The sequence below is a fragment of the Heliangelus exortis genome, chromosome 3 (assembly GCF_036169615.1).
Source record: "Heliangelus exortis chromosome 3, bHelExo1.hap1, whole genome shotgun sequence".
Taxonomy (NCBI): domain Eukaryota; kingdom Metazoa; phylum Chordata; class Aves; order Apodiformes; family Trochilidae; genus Heliangelus; species Heliangelus exortis.
Genome location: NC_092424.1, coordinates 107,199,418 through 107,217,085, shown reverse-complemented (window position 1 = coordinate 107,217,085; position 17,668 = coordinate 107,199,418). Strand labels below are relative to the sequence as shown.

The following is a 17,668-nucleotide window of genomic DNA, read 5'->3' as shown; positions in this document are numbered from 1 at the left end:
AGGTGAAATTCAGAAAACAGCATGAATTTACGTTGCATGAATTGCAGCACTGAAGAATAATTCAAGATTGCTACCCAGAAAATTAAAGCATATATAATATGCTTTAATTAATATAAACATATTTATATTCAAGCATATATATATTTAATATAATATAATATAATATAATATTAAGCAGTTTCTCACACTTTCTCAGTGGCACTGTGTCAGAAGGAATCAAGTGACATAACTTTAGAACTGGGACAGCTGTCTGAGGACTGATAAAATCTTTTTTTTCTTTTTTTTGAGTCTTTTCCTGAGCTTGGTTTTCATTTCCCTGTGTCCACAGTTGTAGAAGCAACAAGTTGATACAACAATGATGAGGAGTGGTGTGTCTGATGTACCTAAGCTTGGGGATGGGGACATGTATGCAACAGGAGATAAAAAACACTTGCTGGAGCTTCCCTTGATCATAAAGAGAGCAATGTTGTTATACTTGGGTTTGTGCCCAGAAATGCACAGCTAATGGTTTTCCAAATCTCTTTGATGAAATGTTATTTAAAATCTTATTTTTATTTAAAATTTGATGTTCTTACTTAATTTTCTTTTACCAACTTCCACTGGTTTTTGACTGATTGTGGATTTTGTTCAAATCTGTCCAAAGGAAGCCTGTGTTCTCAGTGTGTTTGAAAAAATATAAAACCTTCAATGAATCATTTTCCAGTAATGGGTCTTATGTCTAACACAAAATGGGTCTCATGGATTAAACCTGTTGTCTACTCTGTCCCCAGTTTGTCCCATGAGATCCAAGTCCCTCTTTCCTGCTAGTGTTTATTCAGGGACACCAGGTTCTCAGGAGAACGTGAGCAACCAGAAGTGATTGAGATGAACAGGAGACATTTGGAAACCAACTATGAACCCCAAAAAGAAGGGACTGGCTTTAAAACATTCTCCACCTCAACTATTTTACTTGGAATGTAGAAGGTGAATAGAGATGAGAAGATGCAGGAGGGATTTCTTATAAGGGAGAGAAGTGATTTAAGGAATTAGTACTCAGATCTATAGAGCCTTTCCTGAAAATCCAGTGACCTTACACTGAAGGTCCCAGCCTCCAGGGACTGCCCTGAGACAGATGTCTGGGGTGGCATTGCCCTGTTAAAGTGGGGACTCAGCACAAATCCACCTAAGCCACGCCAGGTCAGCAAGCTCAGGGGCAGACAGGGCCCTGCAGAGCAGGAGCTGTGGCTGCCACCCACTGGGGAATGGCCACTGGCCCCTGGAGTCACCTGTGACCTGCAGCGACCACCAGAGTTACACTCAGGAAAGTGGCACAACCTGGGAAGGTTTCAACATTATTTTTAGGCAGAAACTGCAAGGGAGGGGGGTGTGAAGGTGGAAGGGAGGACTGAGGAGCAGCTCTGCTACTCTGCCTGTACCAGCAGTCAGCCCAGAAGAGGAGGTTTGGGCTGACACCACCAAACCCCAGCAAGGACATGGAATGGGCACTGCTTGCTTCCCTGGTGACACATAACTCCATTATTCTTTTCTTCCTCTATTGCCCCTGTGCTCAGCCCTGGTGAGGCCACACCTCGAGTCCCGTGTCCAGTTCTGGGCCCCTCAGTTCAGGAAGGATAACGAGGTGCTGGAGCAGGTCCAAAGGAGGCAACTGGGCTGGTGAAGGGACTCGAGCACAGATCCTATGAGGAAGGGCTGAGGGAGCTGGGGGTGTTCAGCCTGGAGAAGAGGAGGCTCAGGGGAGACCTCATCACTCTCTACAACTCCCTGAAAGGAGGTTGGAGCCAGGGGGGGGTGTGGCTCTTTTCCCAGGCAACTCTCAGCAAGACAAGAGGGCACAAGAGGTCTCAAGTTGTGCCAGGGGAGGTTTAGGTTGGACATTAGAAAGAATTTCTTTACTGAGAGGGTGATCAAGCATTGGAATGGGCTGCCCAGGGAAGTGGTGGATTCTCCATCCCTGGAGATATTTAAAAAGAGACTGGATGTGGCACTCAGTGCCATGGGCTGGGAACTGCAGCGGGAGTGGATCAAGGGTTGGACTTGATGATCTCTGAGGTCCCTTCCAACCCATCCAACTCTATGATTCTATGATTCTAGTTGTGTAAATCCCTTTGCTGGAGCTGCTTGTGTGCAGGTGGGGAAGGGCTGCCCATTAGGCAACCAGCTGGTTTCATCCCATCTCCCATATTCTTACACCTGTACTTGGGTATTACTTAAATGAAACCCCCCAGGGATTGAACCTGGCCCTTGTTAGTGCCAATCAGAGCACAGCAGGAGGTTTAATTAGATTAGCATTTAATCTCAATGGTTCTCAATGTAAGAACATTTTTCAGTCACAGGTTCTGAACATAGGTAAGGCACACACATCATTTCAAACTGACAAGAATACACAAAATTCAATTTGCAGCACCAACACTGAGCCCTTAAAAAAGAAAATTACAGAAAAATCTTACCTGGCCCTTAGTCTTTCAGTATTCCTACTTTAAAAAAATCCATTTATTTTCTTAACAAAACTATGACTCTGATAACCAAATAAAAATAAGATTTTCAAAATATAAAAATACTCTGCTCCATTTTATCTATAGAAGCTTTCTGGTTTATTTTGGCAGCTCCCATTACTGCTGCCATATGCAATGAGTACATCTCTGCTAGACAAATATCACATTGTCTCTCTGGACAAGAGGAAAACACACTTTACAATTAGCAAGTTTACCTTGTAAGAGACTGAATTAATATTGGATGTTGTACAATTTAGAGGCAACTGCACAACCAATCCAGAAATAACATCTTAAACCCCATTCAAATTACTCTGATCAACCACGGCCAGCAGTTTATGCAACCCTTTTATCACTGAGCTAAGGACTTGGCTCATGTAAACTGACACAGTTCCACTATTTTTTAGCTACAGTTTTATAGGAGATGGAGACATAACCCATTAAAAAGCATTAGCAGCCTTACTGGAACTTCTGGTTGTTTTTAAAGATGACTATTCAGAAAGACACAAGTATTATAGAATACAACAACCCTCCAAAACTGCTTTCTCTGATGTTTTGGAGCTAAGTGGTAATGCTACATAACTCACCTGCTTCAAAGTGCAGAGTATCTGCTATTTCAGATTCCATCAAGACTCAAAATTGTAAACAGGTTTATGGTTTTTATTGTTGTAAACACATATGCCCCAGGCATACAGATCTTGATTTGTCCAAGAATCAAAACCAAAAAGCCCACAACCCAACTCACCCATCCTTAGCTGTCAACTAAACAGAAGTCTTAAACATAGTTAACTCTTACCCAAGCACACTCAAGATACATTCTGAAAAGGTCACTCATGATTAAGGATTTTGCTGAATTAGGACAGTTCAAGTAGGCCTTAGACTTCAAAAAAAGGTTTCAGTATTAAACTTACTGAGCTATTTGGTGGATGTTCTTGTTACTTCACAGTGTCTTGCAGTAAAAGCTTTCCCAGTTTCCAGTCCCAGCATGGAGCCACCTCCCTGGTGTCCCTGAGCAAATAAATGACTTGTGGCCACTGCCTCCAGGGACACCTTCTGCAAGTGCCCCCAAGCAGCAGCAAGCTCATCCTCCAAAGGCACTTCTAGTACAAAATAAATAGCTCACATCCTTGTGAGCTGTAAACTTGTGTCTTATCTTGCATTGTGCTAATTTCTTCAAGGTGAACAAGCCTTCAACTCTTGGATTCACCATTCTCCCCTGCAGATTTAGGTTATGTCTTCAGAATCCAGTCATTTTATCTTAAACTTGGAGTCAGCCTCTGGAGGGCTCTGTACCTCCACTGGGTACAGAAGAAACTGAACTTAAGTCTCCAGAAATCCCTGAGGTTAGGTGTGTGTTTCACCTACAAAAAGTGTTCAGCAGTGTGAACCTAGAGTAGAAATAAGGTTTCAGTTATGTATCTAAAGCAGGGTGACATCTCTGACTGATGAGCTATCACCATTTAGAAGTCAGGTGTAGCCTCATTATTACAAACACTGTGTCCAAGCTGAGATCAACAGCCACACCATGGTTGTTTTGTGAGGCAGAGAGACTGTGTGAGAAATTGCTTGAAAACCATGATGACTGAAAGGCCAAAATTAACAGCAATTTGAATGGCATAGTCTAATTTTTGGAAGGGACTGCTGATTTTGGGTATCCTGCATGCAGATACTGATTTTGAAAATGTTAAGCACTTATCCTCTTCATACAAAATGTATCAAGTTAAATTACATCAAAATCTCTTTCAGAAAAACTCTTTGTGAGACATACTCAAAGTATGTCTGCATCAGTGATTTGCTTCATTTCAAAACAAAGTAAATCCTTACTTCACTTATTATATTTCAGTATTCCCAAGTGCTTTCAAAGCACACTAGTGTGCAATTTATAGGCAGACATTATGTTCTGCATCCATCCCAGCCTCTAAGGACGAAGTACATATCATGGGTTAAAATTTGGGTGCTGCATCACATTTACACATTTTCCCTTTGACTTACAAGTCCATAGAAACCCTTTTTGCAATGAGATCACAGCTTTTTGTTAATCACTGAAAAAAACAAAAATCACCAAGCTTTCAATTTCTTATGTTCAATTGCTTATGTTCCTGTAATGTATTTTGCTAGCACAGTGCATGGAGTTAAATATATATTTTGCACAGTGGTGTCCTCTCTGTATTTCATTACTGACTGTCAGAAACATCCTTTATCCTTTTTTATAAAATTGTGAGCAGCAAAATGACCAAGAAGACTGTCACAAATTTTGTCCTTGGGATGTAAGACTCTATTTGGAAAGTCACTTGTATTCAGAGCTTTCAGACCAAGGTGTCCTCTCTGTGGTCATCCAGGTTCTCTGTGCTTTGGTGGCTCCTTCTGTTAAAAGCAGAATAAATGATATGTGAACAGACTTCTAGCTTTTAGTGTGACTAATCAAAACACAACTTGGCAATGTCAAACAGCTGAGAATCACCAGCAAGAGTGTGGTTGTTATGGTCAGTGACTCAAATACCTAAAGAGAGGGACCAGTCCCATTTTAGATCATTTCACCTGTCCCCTCTGGTCTGAGCTGCCACTCAAGAAAGGGGACAGTGCCCAAGAGGCCTGTGTCACACCTACCAACCCCATGCAGGTATCTTGGATACCTTGAGTCCACACTTACATTCTGGAATTCATCCCTTTGCATGGAAATCCATTTCCAACTCCAGTAACTTGGCACAATAAAACCAAGAGAGATTAGCAATTTATTTTGATATTCACCCCATCACCCTGCTGGGACAAACTGTTCTAATGGATGTTCTCAGTATACCAAGGCTTCACTTGACAGAGGTGAATGATTTTGAGCTAGACTGATTTTCTTTGGAGAGGGAGGAAATGGGAGAAAGGGAAAGTGACAGGGCAAAAAGGAAAAGAACAGCTCAAATTTGCCCTTTCTTTTTTTCCCAAGAATTTTGGTGCCAATGCATCTGAATGGTTTGGATATTTCTGACATGCCATGAACAAGAAGATTGCAGTCAAGAACCCCATTTTCTTCCATACACAAGTAGATTGTAACTATTCACCTTTTCCCCAGAAATTTAATTTATGTAGAATATTCTACACTTCTCTCTTGAAACAGTGTACCACAGTCATGCCCTGTGTGCCACCCCAGAGAAAAAGTAAAATATATCAGCCAGCTTATCTGGCTGTGTTCCTCTAAGCAGGTAGCAAAAATAAGATATTAGAGCACTCAGTAATGGTACCATTGAGTTAACAATCCAACTAACAGTATGCTGGCCTTTTTTTATTGTAAGGAACATAGGGCTATGTTGGTAGGCAGGAATTTTTTGCCCAGTATGGCAAGGCACTGCTGGGGTGATGTTCCTGCTCTTTGCTGCCAGCCCAAACCTACCTCAGCACTTCAAGTGCAAGCTTGGTTTGCTTCCGACTTTCTTCAGTGATTGGGTAGAAAAGAAGGATAAATAAGCCCATGAGGATGAGGACAGCAGGGACCACTCCAATGAGGATTTTCAGTGTGAGGATCACATCATTGGGTTGTCTGCATATCCCTGGCTTGTAGCCAGTAAACCTAAACAAACAGAAATAACAGTGTGGACTTACAATGCTAAGAGACAGCTCTTTATCTGAAGGCTCCCTTCTTTCCCTCAACACTCTTCAAGAATTTTTTCCCATTTTCCCTCCCTGCCCCCTACATGTTTCACAAGTTGTTTTTCAAATCTCATTTTTGTGCTCAGTTTCAGAAATGACCTCAGGTTGGTTTTTTTGGTTTTTATTATTATATAAAATTTAACTTCTAAGAGAAGCATGGAATCCCAGGTAAGGAAATTTATCTGCTATGTGTTTTCTATTAATATTCAGCAAACTATTCAGGTTCCACTTTCAAAGCATGCAAGGAATCCGACCAATTTCAACAGCAATCATTAACTTTTAAGTTAAACACACAGTTAAGAACACTTCTTAAGATAGAGAAATTTACTTAAGTGCTTAAGAGTTATGTGCAATTGAATTTACAGTTCATTGATTCAGGGCTTCCATGCAGTTCTACAACTGCAGATATTCTCAGATTCCCATTCCTAATTTGTGGAATTAGTTTACTTTACTCTGAACATGCCCCTATGAAAGCTACAGCTTTCACTCTGTGCAGAGCATCACTTTGTCTTCTGTGTTCTCCCACAAGCATCTGCCTTGGCAAATTGCTGGGGGGTAACTCAAATGCAATTGAAAAGGGGGTGGTTGGTGAACATCCACTTCTTTGAGGGTGTTTGCAGCAAGCATCTAAAATTCCTAAGCCCAAAATGTTCAGCCAAGCACTGCCTGTTATTTAGTAGTTCCAGCTGAAGGCCCTGAAGCAAAACATTCTAGTTACTAAAACCTAACTTGGAGCCAAGGGCTAGACACTATTTCACACAAGTGATCTTCCAAGTGTTTGCTGTGTGCTCGTGTGCTGCAGCAGCTGCAGGGGAAGGTCCCTTCTGCTTGGTCAAGAACCAAAGCAGGGTAGAAGATGACTGATCACTTTCTAAACCTGACTGTCGAGTCAGAACAGACAGGACAAAAGTGGAAGGAGAACACAAATTATTTTCCAAACTAGGTGATGGGCAGAGCTGTGGGGAAAACTATTCCTGACTCCAATCAGTGTTCAGTTTCCCAGAACTACGCAGGAACTGGTGACCCTTTGCTACTGAACAGGCCTCTAGGCACCTCTGAAAGCACTCCAACCCATGTAAAATCTTACAAGCTCATTGTGCAGGGTGGTGCATGTGGGCTGGGGTAATCCCAAGCACAATTACATGTGGGGCAGAGAATGTGTTGAGAACAGCCCTGAGGAAAAGGACTTGGGGGTGCTGGCTGATGAGAACCTCAAGCTGAGCAGTAAATGCATGTTTGCAGCCTACAGAGCCAACTGTATCCTGGGCTGCATAAAAAGAAGCATGGCCAGCAGGCTGAGGGAGGTGATTCTCCCTCTCTACTCAATCCTTGCAAGATCCTACCTGGATGCTGGATGGGGCTTTGAGCAACCTGGCTGAATGGGAGGTGTCCCTGCCCACACAGGGGGGTTGGAACCAGATGATCTTTAAGGTCTCTTCTACCCCCACCATTCTATGATATACATAACCCAACCCAGATGCAACAAGGAAAGCAGAAATCAGCTGTATCCCTTCTGAGGGACCTTCATCTGCAGAGCTTTCATGCTTTAGTTCTTTATTCATATAAGCCAATAAAATTTACATGATTAATTTGGAAAGGGGAAAATCCAAAGGGAACTCAGGTCTTTCTGAACTGAAATATGTTAGGGCAGGTGACAATGCTGACCTAGATGACAACACTTCCATCTTTAGTGGTCAGCCATCTGGAGAGCTTTCAGCCTCAGGCAATTAACTTCACAAGGTAAAGGTGAAGTAACCTCAGAATGTATTCAGAGTAGATCCACTAAGAGGAAACACAGTGTTACTTACTCCAGCCCTGCTGCAGAAATTCCTAAGCCAATTCCTGCTGACATCTTGGTAAAGAACACATAAGAAGAATAGAAAATGGTTTCATGTCCTTTTCCATGAGGGTTCTGCAGGCGAAAGTTATCAACAACATCAGGCAGCATTGACCTAGAGATGAGCAAGATAAAGGAAAACTCAAGCCAAAATTTCTTTTCCAATTCCAAACTTACTTGTTTTGTCCAAAAAAAAGTCCCTCCTCCCTTTTTAAATTCTGGTTGATGTAGCCATACACATGAAAGAATCCAGTTCAGAAATCCTACTGCTGGACATAAAGGCAAAAATCCACGTAAGAAACACATGTCCACATATTATGAAGTAGAAAAACAACTGAAAAACTATCAAACACTTGCTGGGAGGTGACAGACTGCCTCTCATTCCAATCAGAAGTTGTGATATTTCAAGGGACTCTAAATCTGTGAAATAACTCTTTTGACAAGATATCATAATTTTCAGAAATCAATGAGGCCTATTCCATCTCTTCTTCAAAGAGACTGAATTTCTTAATGGAGAATCAGAATGGAAGATGCTCAAATGTCAATTGTGAACTGACATTTTATTTCCAATATATGTTGTGACTTACTGTTGGAAAAAAGGGCTTCTCACCCTCTGTTGAGAAAAGCTTTTGTAGTCTTCCTGTTTATTTCAAAGTATGTTTCCATGATCACTTGGATTTTTCAGGGTATTATGCAAATGAGCAATGCAAAACATCTTTAAGCAACAGTCCTGCTTTCTGGTCAATTTGACCTGAATAATGATTACTTCTTCTGGAGAGGGATATTCCATCCTGCTCATCCTTGAGTAGTTTTTCCTCCCCTTATTATTGGTCCTCAAGAGAATTTAGGGTCCTTTGCTCAGTTCTTTTTTCAAGCCTATCCTTGTGTCATTTGGTCTGTAACAGAGGACTGCTCGAGTAGGGCTACATAGCTTTGATTATTTCCTTTGCTGCTTATTAATTACTCAGCATTAGTTGATTTATCTAAGTTGATCATTCCTCTAGTTCTGTTAGAAAGCAAACTTAAACAAATGATTTACTATTCTCACAAGTTCTATAGAATATTGATTCATCTGCATACCCTTAAGTATAATGAGCAGTTATAGTAGACATACTCTGTTTACAATAGGGCAACAGAAGTCATATAATTGCAAATAGCCTCTATCATAAAAGCAGAAACAGATTATTGGAAGAAATGACCCAGCCAAATTCTGCCTCTTTTGGAGGCAAATTCCATGCAGACAGACAGGTAATGTAGACATATACTCCTTCCCCACCTCAAATATAAAATTTTCCTACCATGGCAACAGAAGAGATGCTGCAATGCTCAGACCAGAGGCAAAGGCCACGAAGTAAGCCAGGATCAGGTTTGGAATAGTCACTAGCATGACTGTAAAAGGAATCATCCACTGAGGAAGAAGAAAAACAGGACATCTAACTTACAATATTCACTGCTCAATGGTACTTAGACAGTTCCCTGCAAAATACAAGATTCTGGTTTGAAACAGTTCAAGCACAACAACACTTTAACACCTCAGTATTTTCCTGAAATGGTATTTCCAAAGATCCTTAAGCCAATCTGTATTTATCTATCCAGAAGAATCAGAGAAAAAAAGGACAAGCCATGGTGGTGCCTTCTCTGTTAGCACTATTAGGGCCATAACTACACCAGTAAATCAAACAGTCCCAAGAACCTATTCAGCAGTCATGAAGCAAACTGTCAGAACCACATTCATACTCCAAAACATTCACAGTCTCCAAAAGAAGTGTGGCCATATAAATAATATTTGTGAAGAACCCTGATGTGGGCTAGTTCCCAAACTGTGCCCAGATTCTTCTTGGGAGATCACTAATCAGCTTGGGCTGAGATTTTTCTGCCAATTTACTAACAAACTTGACCAAATACCATTTTCTATTCTAGGCCAGTGGAATTATCATTGCAAATAATCCTCTTTCAATTTAAATAAACTATCAATGCCTTGAAACATCATTACACTACATTTCAAGGGGAGGGGCAGGGGTTCAATGTTCATTTTAAGCTGTAAAGATGATCTGTGAAGCAGGATATTAAGCCTTGAGTGAGGAAGTGCTTGCTTACACCTTCATTTCCAATGACCACTTGCAAGTGATCTAGGTGCTCAACAATAACTAAAACCAGGCAGGCAGTGTGGCTTCCCCAGCTCCACATTGCCAGGTATGCTCATGGCATTGCTCAAGTCACCGAGGCTACCCTCAAAACCAAACTAATTTGAGAGGCTCAGGATTTGTTTTCTGACAGTACTTAACCCCACCAGATTCCCTCAACTTCAACTTGAAGCAAGGGGCTTACAGGACTGAAAATCCACCACTGTTTAAAATGCTGATGGAATGCCTGCAGCCCAGCTGTCCTGTACCCATCACATGCTCCACCTCCCACGCCTCTGAACCACGGGCACAGCACATGTAGAATCCAGAAGCAAGGGCTTATCTACAGAGCTTTTTAATGATGGGGGATTAGTTTAACATTAAGTGTTTCAATCCTCTATACTTGCAGCTTGGGAGTTGGGGTATGAGAAGAGCTTTCACATAGAGCAATTCCCCTAAGCACTGCTATTTACAGGCCTGTATGATAAGTGATTCCGGGCGTCCTGGAGTCTAATCCATTATGTTTATGTTTTAAATGCATTTCTCATCTACAGCATTTGCTCTCTAACCTAAGGAGGCAGAAAATAACCTTTCCTGAATGCAGGTTCCTAGCAAAGGCAGATAAGCCTCACATTAGCACAACGTTGTGGCAAAATTGTTATTTCACCACAAGAGAGCACTCCAGCAATACAAGATTTTATGTTGCCTCGCAGCAATTTTATGACTGCCTTAAGCTCCACATGGAGCACCCACTCAGAAACCAAAGCACTTAAACAAAATTCTAGATCAATACTAATAATCATTGCAACTGTAATTTTCTACTGAAAGAGAAGCACATCCCACAGGACTGAGGCTACGATGCCCTGAAGTCTCACTCAGGCAATGGTAGTGGAATCATGGGGCCAGTGTTCCTGCTGCAATAAACAGCTAATGCATCTCTTTCTTCCTTACTTGGAAGGGGAATACTCCATTATAGGCACCCTGCTCCCCAGGCACAGGGCTGCTGCCCTCCCAGCCATAAATGATACCTTACAGCTACCACATGTCTTCCATCCATACCCTGGCAGCACTATGGAAAAGTTACCCTAGGGGCTGGGGTGCTGGAGGTGGCACTGGGAGCATGTTGGGAAGTGGAAATGAGGAAGAGATGCAGCTAGGCTGAGAGTGGGAACAGGGATGGGAGAGTGGAAAAGGGGCTGTGCAGCCAGGATTTATCCAAGGACAAGTCTCCACAGTGCTGGTAGATGGCAAAAAAACAATTGCATTGTGTGGGGGGAGGAGAAAAGACTTGGGGCAGTTTTGGATTTTTTCTTTATTTTAATAAGTCCTCCAAAAAAACCCCAAAAGAGCCAAAACCTTTCACTGGTTAAGATGAAAGTGGTGAAAGAGAGAGATCTGCTTTTAGACACCTTGCCAAAACCATGACCTGTGCAGCTGCCAGACTTCCACACCTAAAATTTCTCACAACAACCTCACCCCCAGTCACCAGCTGAGAGCCTGAGTGTAAGTTCCCTGTTTGCCCCATGAGGGCAGAGCAGACAATCTAAATGAACACAGCACGTGGAAGCAGAAGCAAATAAACAGAAAAAGATCATTTCTAGCCTGTGCACCAACCTGATCAGTTCCAGGGAAGAATGCTACCAAGGATCCTGCTTGGGTATGACCCTGTACTTACAGAAAGTGTAGGCCTTAAACTTCTATGAAGTTTAGATCCTTACTCAAGACTTGGACTCTTGGCTGTCTCATGGAAGCATGAGTGAAAAGGGAGCAGTGTCAGTGGAAGGAAGCCAAGATTCTTGTTACTTATCTACCTATCCTGCCTTCTATACTTTTTCAGGGGTCAACATAGAACCAATTTAACAGGAAAAAATAGTCTGAAGCAATGCGAATTTTTTTTCAGGAAACTGAATTTCAAATTAAATCTTCACCCTGAAACCTGAGTAAGGTTTTGGAGAGCAAAACTTGTTTTCTCCCATCTCTTTCCCTTCCAGAAGAACATTTCCCAGTGACATACGTAGGAGCCCTAAATGATGGGATTTTATTTCACTGTGAGAGAGAAGAGACTACTTGTACAGATCACACAACGTGGTACTATAGAAAGCCCCTGTGATGCATTGCCAGACACAAAATCCATCACTGAGCACACAGAGTCCCTTGAGAAATGTCTACAAGGTGAAATAGAGAGGTGGCTTTTTTTCAATCCAGCCCTCACTTAGACCATAATACAGTCAAGCAACTCAACTGTAAAATTAAGTTAAACCATGTTTACAGAGGTGCTGACAGGCTTTCCAGTCATGTTAAACTAAATTTATAGAGCCAAGTTGGTTGGAGAAAGCATTTTTCATAGCCAGGTAGACAGAGGAGATTTCCTAAGATGGAAATCTGCATTCCCTGGTCCAGTCAATGGTCCAGTACTGCTTTTGGCAATTCCATTTAGTTTTTTACCACTCTTCAAGTGGTAAGAAAGAAATGAAGATAGGACTTGGATACCAGATGCCTACTTCAAAACACATAACAATTCAGCATGTTTGAAACATGGGCTTTGAAGTTACTTCTAATTCTTTGGAAGCAATTCCAACACAGAGATTTTAATTCCAAAAATTATAACCATTCAATTTTATTCAACAAGTGTCACCAGACCTAAATTTTTCAGCTTTGTTTAGATTTTTATATATAGCTTCAGGCTGTATTTTCCAAGTCCTTGTGCTTTGTTGTACACAAGGCAGACAGTATTTCTTTCCTCTTTCATAACTAATTGAAGGCAAACAGAGGAAAAATAGGGAGGAAGAGGCCTATTCAGTGACTCACTGAGGATGATGACAGAAAATTGCTGCTGTCTGCACTAAATGAAGGACTCAAAACAATCCATCAGAGATGAGGGCAGCCTCACTGAGGTGGCTTTGCAGAGCTGTGTCAAAGTTAAACTAGGCTTCTTTGCTCAGGTAGGTCACCTGTTTCTTTATTTCACTAATAACTGTCCAACTCCATTCAAAAGGATGTGGGCACCCCAACCTCTTACATTTCTAGAGAAAGATGTGTAACAGACATGTGTTTTCTTCTCTGTACCTGAATTATGGATGTTGCCAGCTCAGCTGACTGTATAAAAAGACAAAACAAGACTTATACAACAGATAACTTGTCAATCTAAGGCAACACAGATCTGAATTTATAAAAACCTCTTTGGGGTTCACCTCTGGAAGCAGCCACATGCTTCTGCAGATTCTTAAATGAACTGGGAGCTCCCTTCAGCATCAATTTCTCATAAGTTTCTCACAGAAACTTGGAATCTGTCTGAAATTTGATATAACAATTTAAAACAAACTCTGAAACCAAGCAAATTTCACATAGCTTGAAATTATAAGCACTTTAAAGGCTCCTGAAGCAGCTCAAGTTGTCAAATGAAGTGACCACAAGCAGATTTTTTCTCAAGGGATTTGCTTACCGAAATCCCACATGCTGCACACTTCTTGCCAAATCGCTGCAGAAACTTCTGCCAGAAGGGAATGCTCACAGCTGCTGATACCTACAAGTGACAAAAAAACATCTGCACTGTGATTACTGCCAGAGACTTACTTCTTCAGCTGTACAGCTCATACACATCTTTTTGTCTTGCATATTATGGTTTCAAAGGAAGGTGAACTTGCAGATTCCTGTTTCTCCTCATCCTTTGAGTGCTTGGAGGTTTTTTACTTCACTATTATATATTACAAACAAAACCTATTTATGAGAGATGTTCCCACAATCCAGTATGTAAAGGCAGTGTCTTAAATTTTCCTTTTGCTAATGTAGGTCACAGCAGCCAAAGCTATATGTGATCCAGTCATCAAAGTTCAAACATATTGCAAAAAGTCGTACTTGGTGCAAATGTCTTTTGCCTCATTATCTTGACAAAAAACAAGTGAATTAAGCCCATTGTAGGGGTGCAAGAAGTGCAAGATACATTTATCTTCAGATATACTTTGACATATCCTATACTACATGTTTATTCTTAGGAACAACTAAGAGAAATGAGATAAATGAGATCTCATCCAGAGGGACCTTGCCAGGCTGGAGAGGTGGGACTGTGCAAAGTTCATCAAGGCCCTATGCAAGGTCCTGGACATGGGCTGAGGCAAATCCAGGTTGGGCAAAGAATGGGTTGAGAACAGCCCTGAGGTAAAGAACCTGGGGGTGCTGGCTGCTGAGAAGCTCAGCATGAGCAGGCAGCGTGGTGCTTGCAGCCCAGAAAGCCACCTGGATCCTGGGCTGCATCAAAAGAAGTGTGGCCAGGGCAAGGGAGAAGATTCTGCCCTTCTACTCCATTCTTGTGAAACCCCACCTGGAGTAGTGTCCAGTTCTGGAGTTCCCAACATAGGAAGCAAATGGAACTCTTGGAGTGAGTCCAGAGGAAGGCCACAAAGATGATCAGAGTGCTAGAGCATCCCTCCTGTGAAGGCAGGCAGAGAGAGCTGGGGTTGTTCAGCCTGTAGAAGAGAAGGCTCCAGGGAGACCTTACAGCAGCCATTCAGTACCTGAAGGAGCTACAGAAGGAAGGGGAAGGACTTTTTACAAGGGTATGTAAGGATAGGATGAGGGGGAAGGGGTTTTAAACTAGGAGGATGTAGCTTTAGATTAGATATTAGGAAGAAAATGAGTGTGGTGAGACACTAGAACAGGTTGCCCAGGGGATTTGTGAATGCCCCATCCCTAGAAATGTTCAGGACCAGGTTGGATGGGGCTTTGAGCAACCTGGTCTGGTGGGAGAAGTCACTGCCTATGGCAGAGGGGTTGGACCAAGGTGATCTTTAAGGTCCCTTCCAACCCAAACCACTATTATTCTTTGAAATAGTCTCCTACAATCAACATCACCATTTCATATACTGCAATACTCACCTGGTTGCAGAAACAAGTACAGGCAACATTGTACCTGTAGTTGTACCAATGCAAGTACCAGTGCACTGAAACACTGCTACTAATGACAAATGTTATATCATTTTTACAGTTACATTCCATTTTTTACTGGCTTTAACATTACTGTCTCATCTCTCTATTTTGGTGTCCACTACTTGCAGAAGCTCAAGTCATCCCTTGCTCTACAACACTTTGGTTTTAATAACTGGAAAAGATCTATCTTATTATGTGGGAAAGGAAAAACTAAAAAAGGATAGAAATAGTGGGATGGGAACAAAAAGTGGAAATGGAGTTCCCTTAAGATGGTTCCACAAAGTTTCTGTGACAAATGGATCAGAAATCATACAACAGCTTCCCTGAAAATGACTGCTACAGTATTCTATATGCACATCCTAACAATTATGCAACATTAAATGCTTGTGCTAAAAGGACTTTGATCAGAAGGGTGAGAATGGCAGCTTTCAACTAATACTACTAATCATAAAGTAAAACATGCAATACAGTAGCAGTGTGTAACTGAATTGTAAGTTAAGCTACACAAGCAGAATTCTACCTCTGCATGCCAAAAATAAAAGTTTCTCTAAAAGATCTTTTTCTCACACTGCCAATTGCTCTGGAGAGGAATCTTCATATCTGTGGATATTTAAAATTTTTATCCTTGCAAGCTGTGTGTATCCCTGCAGAAGGCTTGTGTGTGTGAATTAACAAATTAAAGTTGTTTAATTTTCAACAAATCAGACTGGGGAAAGGAAAATAGGTGCTAAAATGCCAGACCTCCTTTCTGGCAGGAGCTTTTGGCTTTTACAGGAGCAGAAAGTGACTTACAGGTATAAGCAACAAAAAAAGAATAAAAAGCTCTAAAACATTAATTTTTTTAGAAGTGCAGTAGGGAACACCAGCTTTATTTCCAACAGGCAATGCAAAAGATAGTGTAGCTTCTTAAAACTTAAAACTCTTGTTGTCTTCTGTTATTTTGTGCCAGGAAAACCCAGTGAGAACCAGCTACCAAAGAAAAACATGGACAAGAAGTGCTACTCACCAAGATGGTCACCACCAAATACTGGAAGTGATTGCGTAGATCAGCAGCATGAGTGCAGAATAGGACAAAGTTGCTCTGCTCCAGCTGTTGAATTAAAGACATTTGGTGGCCATCAAAAAAGAAAGAAAATTTAAAAAGACAAAAATGTTGTCACACTGCACATGAGCCAAACATAGTTGGTGACTGATTTGTTACATGTAGCATTTGGGTATCTCATTCTGACAGGAGAAACCTGTCAATAATACCAGGGCAACCAAGAGGCAAACCATGCACCTAATACAGCATAAAAATTACCAAAACAGGAACTGCCTTATGAGAGGATTCTGTCTCAAGGCTTTATTCCCTATGTTGCTTTTGCCTTGCACGGTTGCCAACAGCGACAGCTGCAAACTACTGCAAGAAATTTCTCTCCCTTTTCTGAAGCAATGCTCTAAATCTCTAAATCTACAACCTTTTTGTGAGGGCCACATTGAACAGCAGGTCTTCATTTGAAAATTAGCTCTGTCTAACTCTGAGACAAGTAAGGCCTCCTGCCTCTGAACATCATTTTACTCTGACCTAATGCCTTCCATCACACACTGCTCCCTGAGACCCAGTTCAGCCACCACCTGAGAACAGTCACCTGTGCAACGGGAAGGGGCAACAGTTGAAAGAGGCCCATGGTACAGGGAAGAACAGAGAGAAGAGAAAAAGCATCTTCTGAGCAACTAAAGCCACAGGACATTGTAGATGGATAACATAGAGTGACCCAATCGAGGTCACTTGGAAGAGTTCCTCACCTTTTATGGAAGGAAAAAAGAATAAAATAAAATAAATTTTAAAAAGAATAAAAAAAAAAAATGGTCAAGACCAAAACCATCAAATGGTTTTGCCTCCTGTTTGAAGAACCATCTCCAGTTGCACAGGACCCCAGGCACTCAAAAAAAGACTCTGGTTCCCTACTGATTTGTAGGGGAAGGCACCACCCCCTAGATCACCACCTCCAGCCAAAAGCCAAAGGTTATTTGCATTTTATCTGCTGCAGATTCTCCCATGCTAGGACTGGAGGCCAATGACTGAGAGATTCTGAAGTTACCTGAACTGCTGTTGAGATGAGAAGAAATGAAGCTGTAAACTTCACATAGGGACTGTGCTTCATGGTGAGTCCAAGCCCCTTGCAAAAAGGAATTGTTCTGTCTGAACTTAAGGCATAAGGATCTAAAAGGAGCAGAAAACATAAAATAACAATCTTTTCCAGAAATGAATGTGAAAGAATTATTATTAAATGTTTATTTAAATACATCTTACCATCTTTTTCCTTTACTCCAAGGAAAAGAATGATAATTCCAATAAGATACACACCTCCTATGACCCCTGCTGCAATCATATAAACCTTTGCCTTTGAAAAGAAAAAAGATGGATTTGAAATTGTGACAGAAGAATGGCAAGTCATTATGAAAATCTCAGCCTTTTTTTGGTGATTTATCTGCAAATATGAAAGCAAGTCTACATACAGCCAACTGTTTTTTTCCTCTCTGAAAAATGTTCATTTCTGCAGTTCATTTATAAACAACACCTCCTTCAGGATAAATCCAGGGCACATAAGTATGTATTTCTTGAAAAAATAATTTAAAAAAGAAGCTGTAAACAAAAGGGCTACTGTGTTGGCAACATG

The 17,668-nt window shown here is 41.3% G+C and overlaps 1 protein-coding gene across 2 annotated transcripts in view; it reads right to left on the bottom strand.

Moving 5' to 3' along the window:
• Positions 1 to 3,128: 3,128 nt before the first annotated feature.
• MFSD2B (MFSD2 lysolipid transporter B, sphingolipid) overlaps positions 3,129 to 17,668 on the bottom strand; it is a 36,332-nt gene continuing 21,792 nt past the window's right edge. For both annotated transcript variants that reach the window (XM_071742061.1, XM_071742062.1), the window contains 8 exons: positions 17,302 to 17,392; positions 17,090 to 17,211; positions 16,015 to 16,098; positions 13,528 to 13,608; positions 9,261 to 9,370; positions 7,934 to 8,077; positions 5,869 to 6,045; positions 3,129 to 4,853 (listed from right to left, as the gene is read on the bottom strand). In XM_071742061.1, the coding sequence (XP_071598162.1) occupies positions 4,796 to 4,853; positions 5,869 to 6,045; positions 7,934 to 8,077; positions 9,261 to 9,370; positions 13,528 to 13,608; positions 16,015 to 16,098; positions 17,090 to 17,211; positions 17,302 to 17,392 (867 nt within the window). In that variant the 3' untranslated portion in view covers positions 3,129 to 4,795. The remainder of the gene's footprint in view (positions 4,854 to 5,868; positions 6,046 to 7,933; positions 8,078 to 9,260; positions 9,371 to 13,527; positions 13,609 to 16,014; positions 16,099 to 17,089; positions 17,212 to 17,301; positions 17,393 to 17,668) is intronic.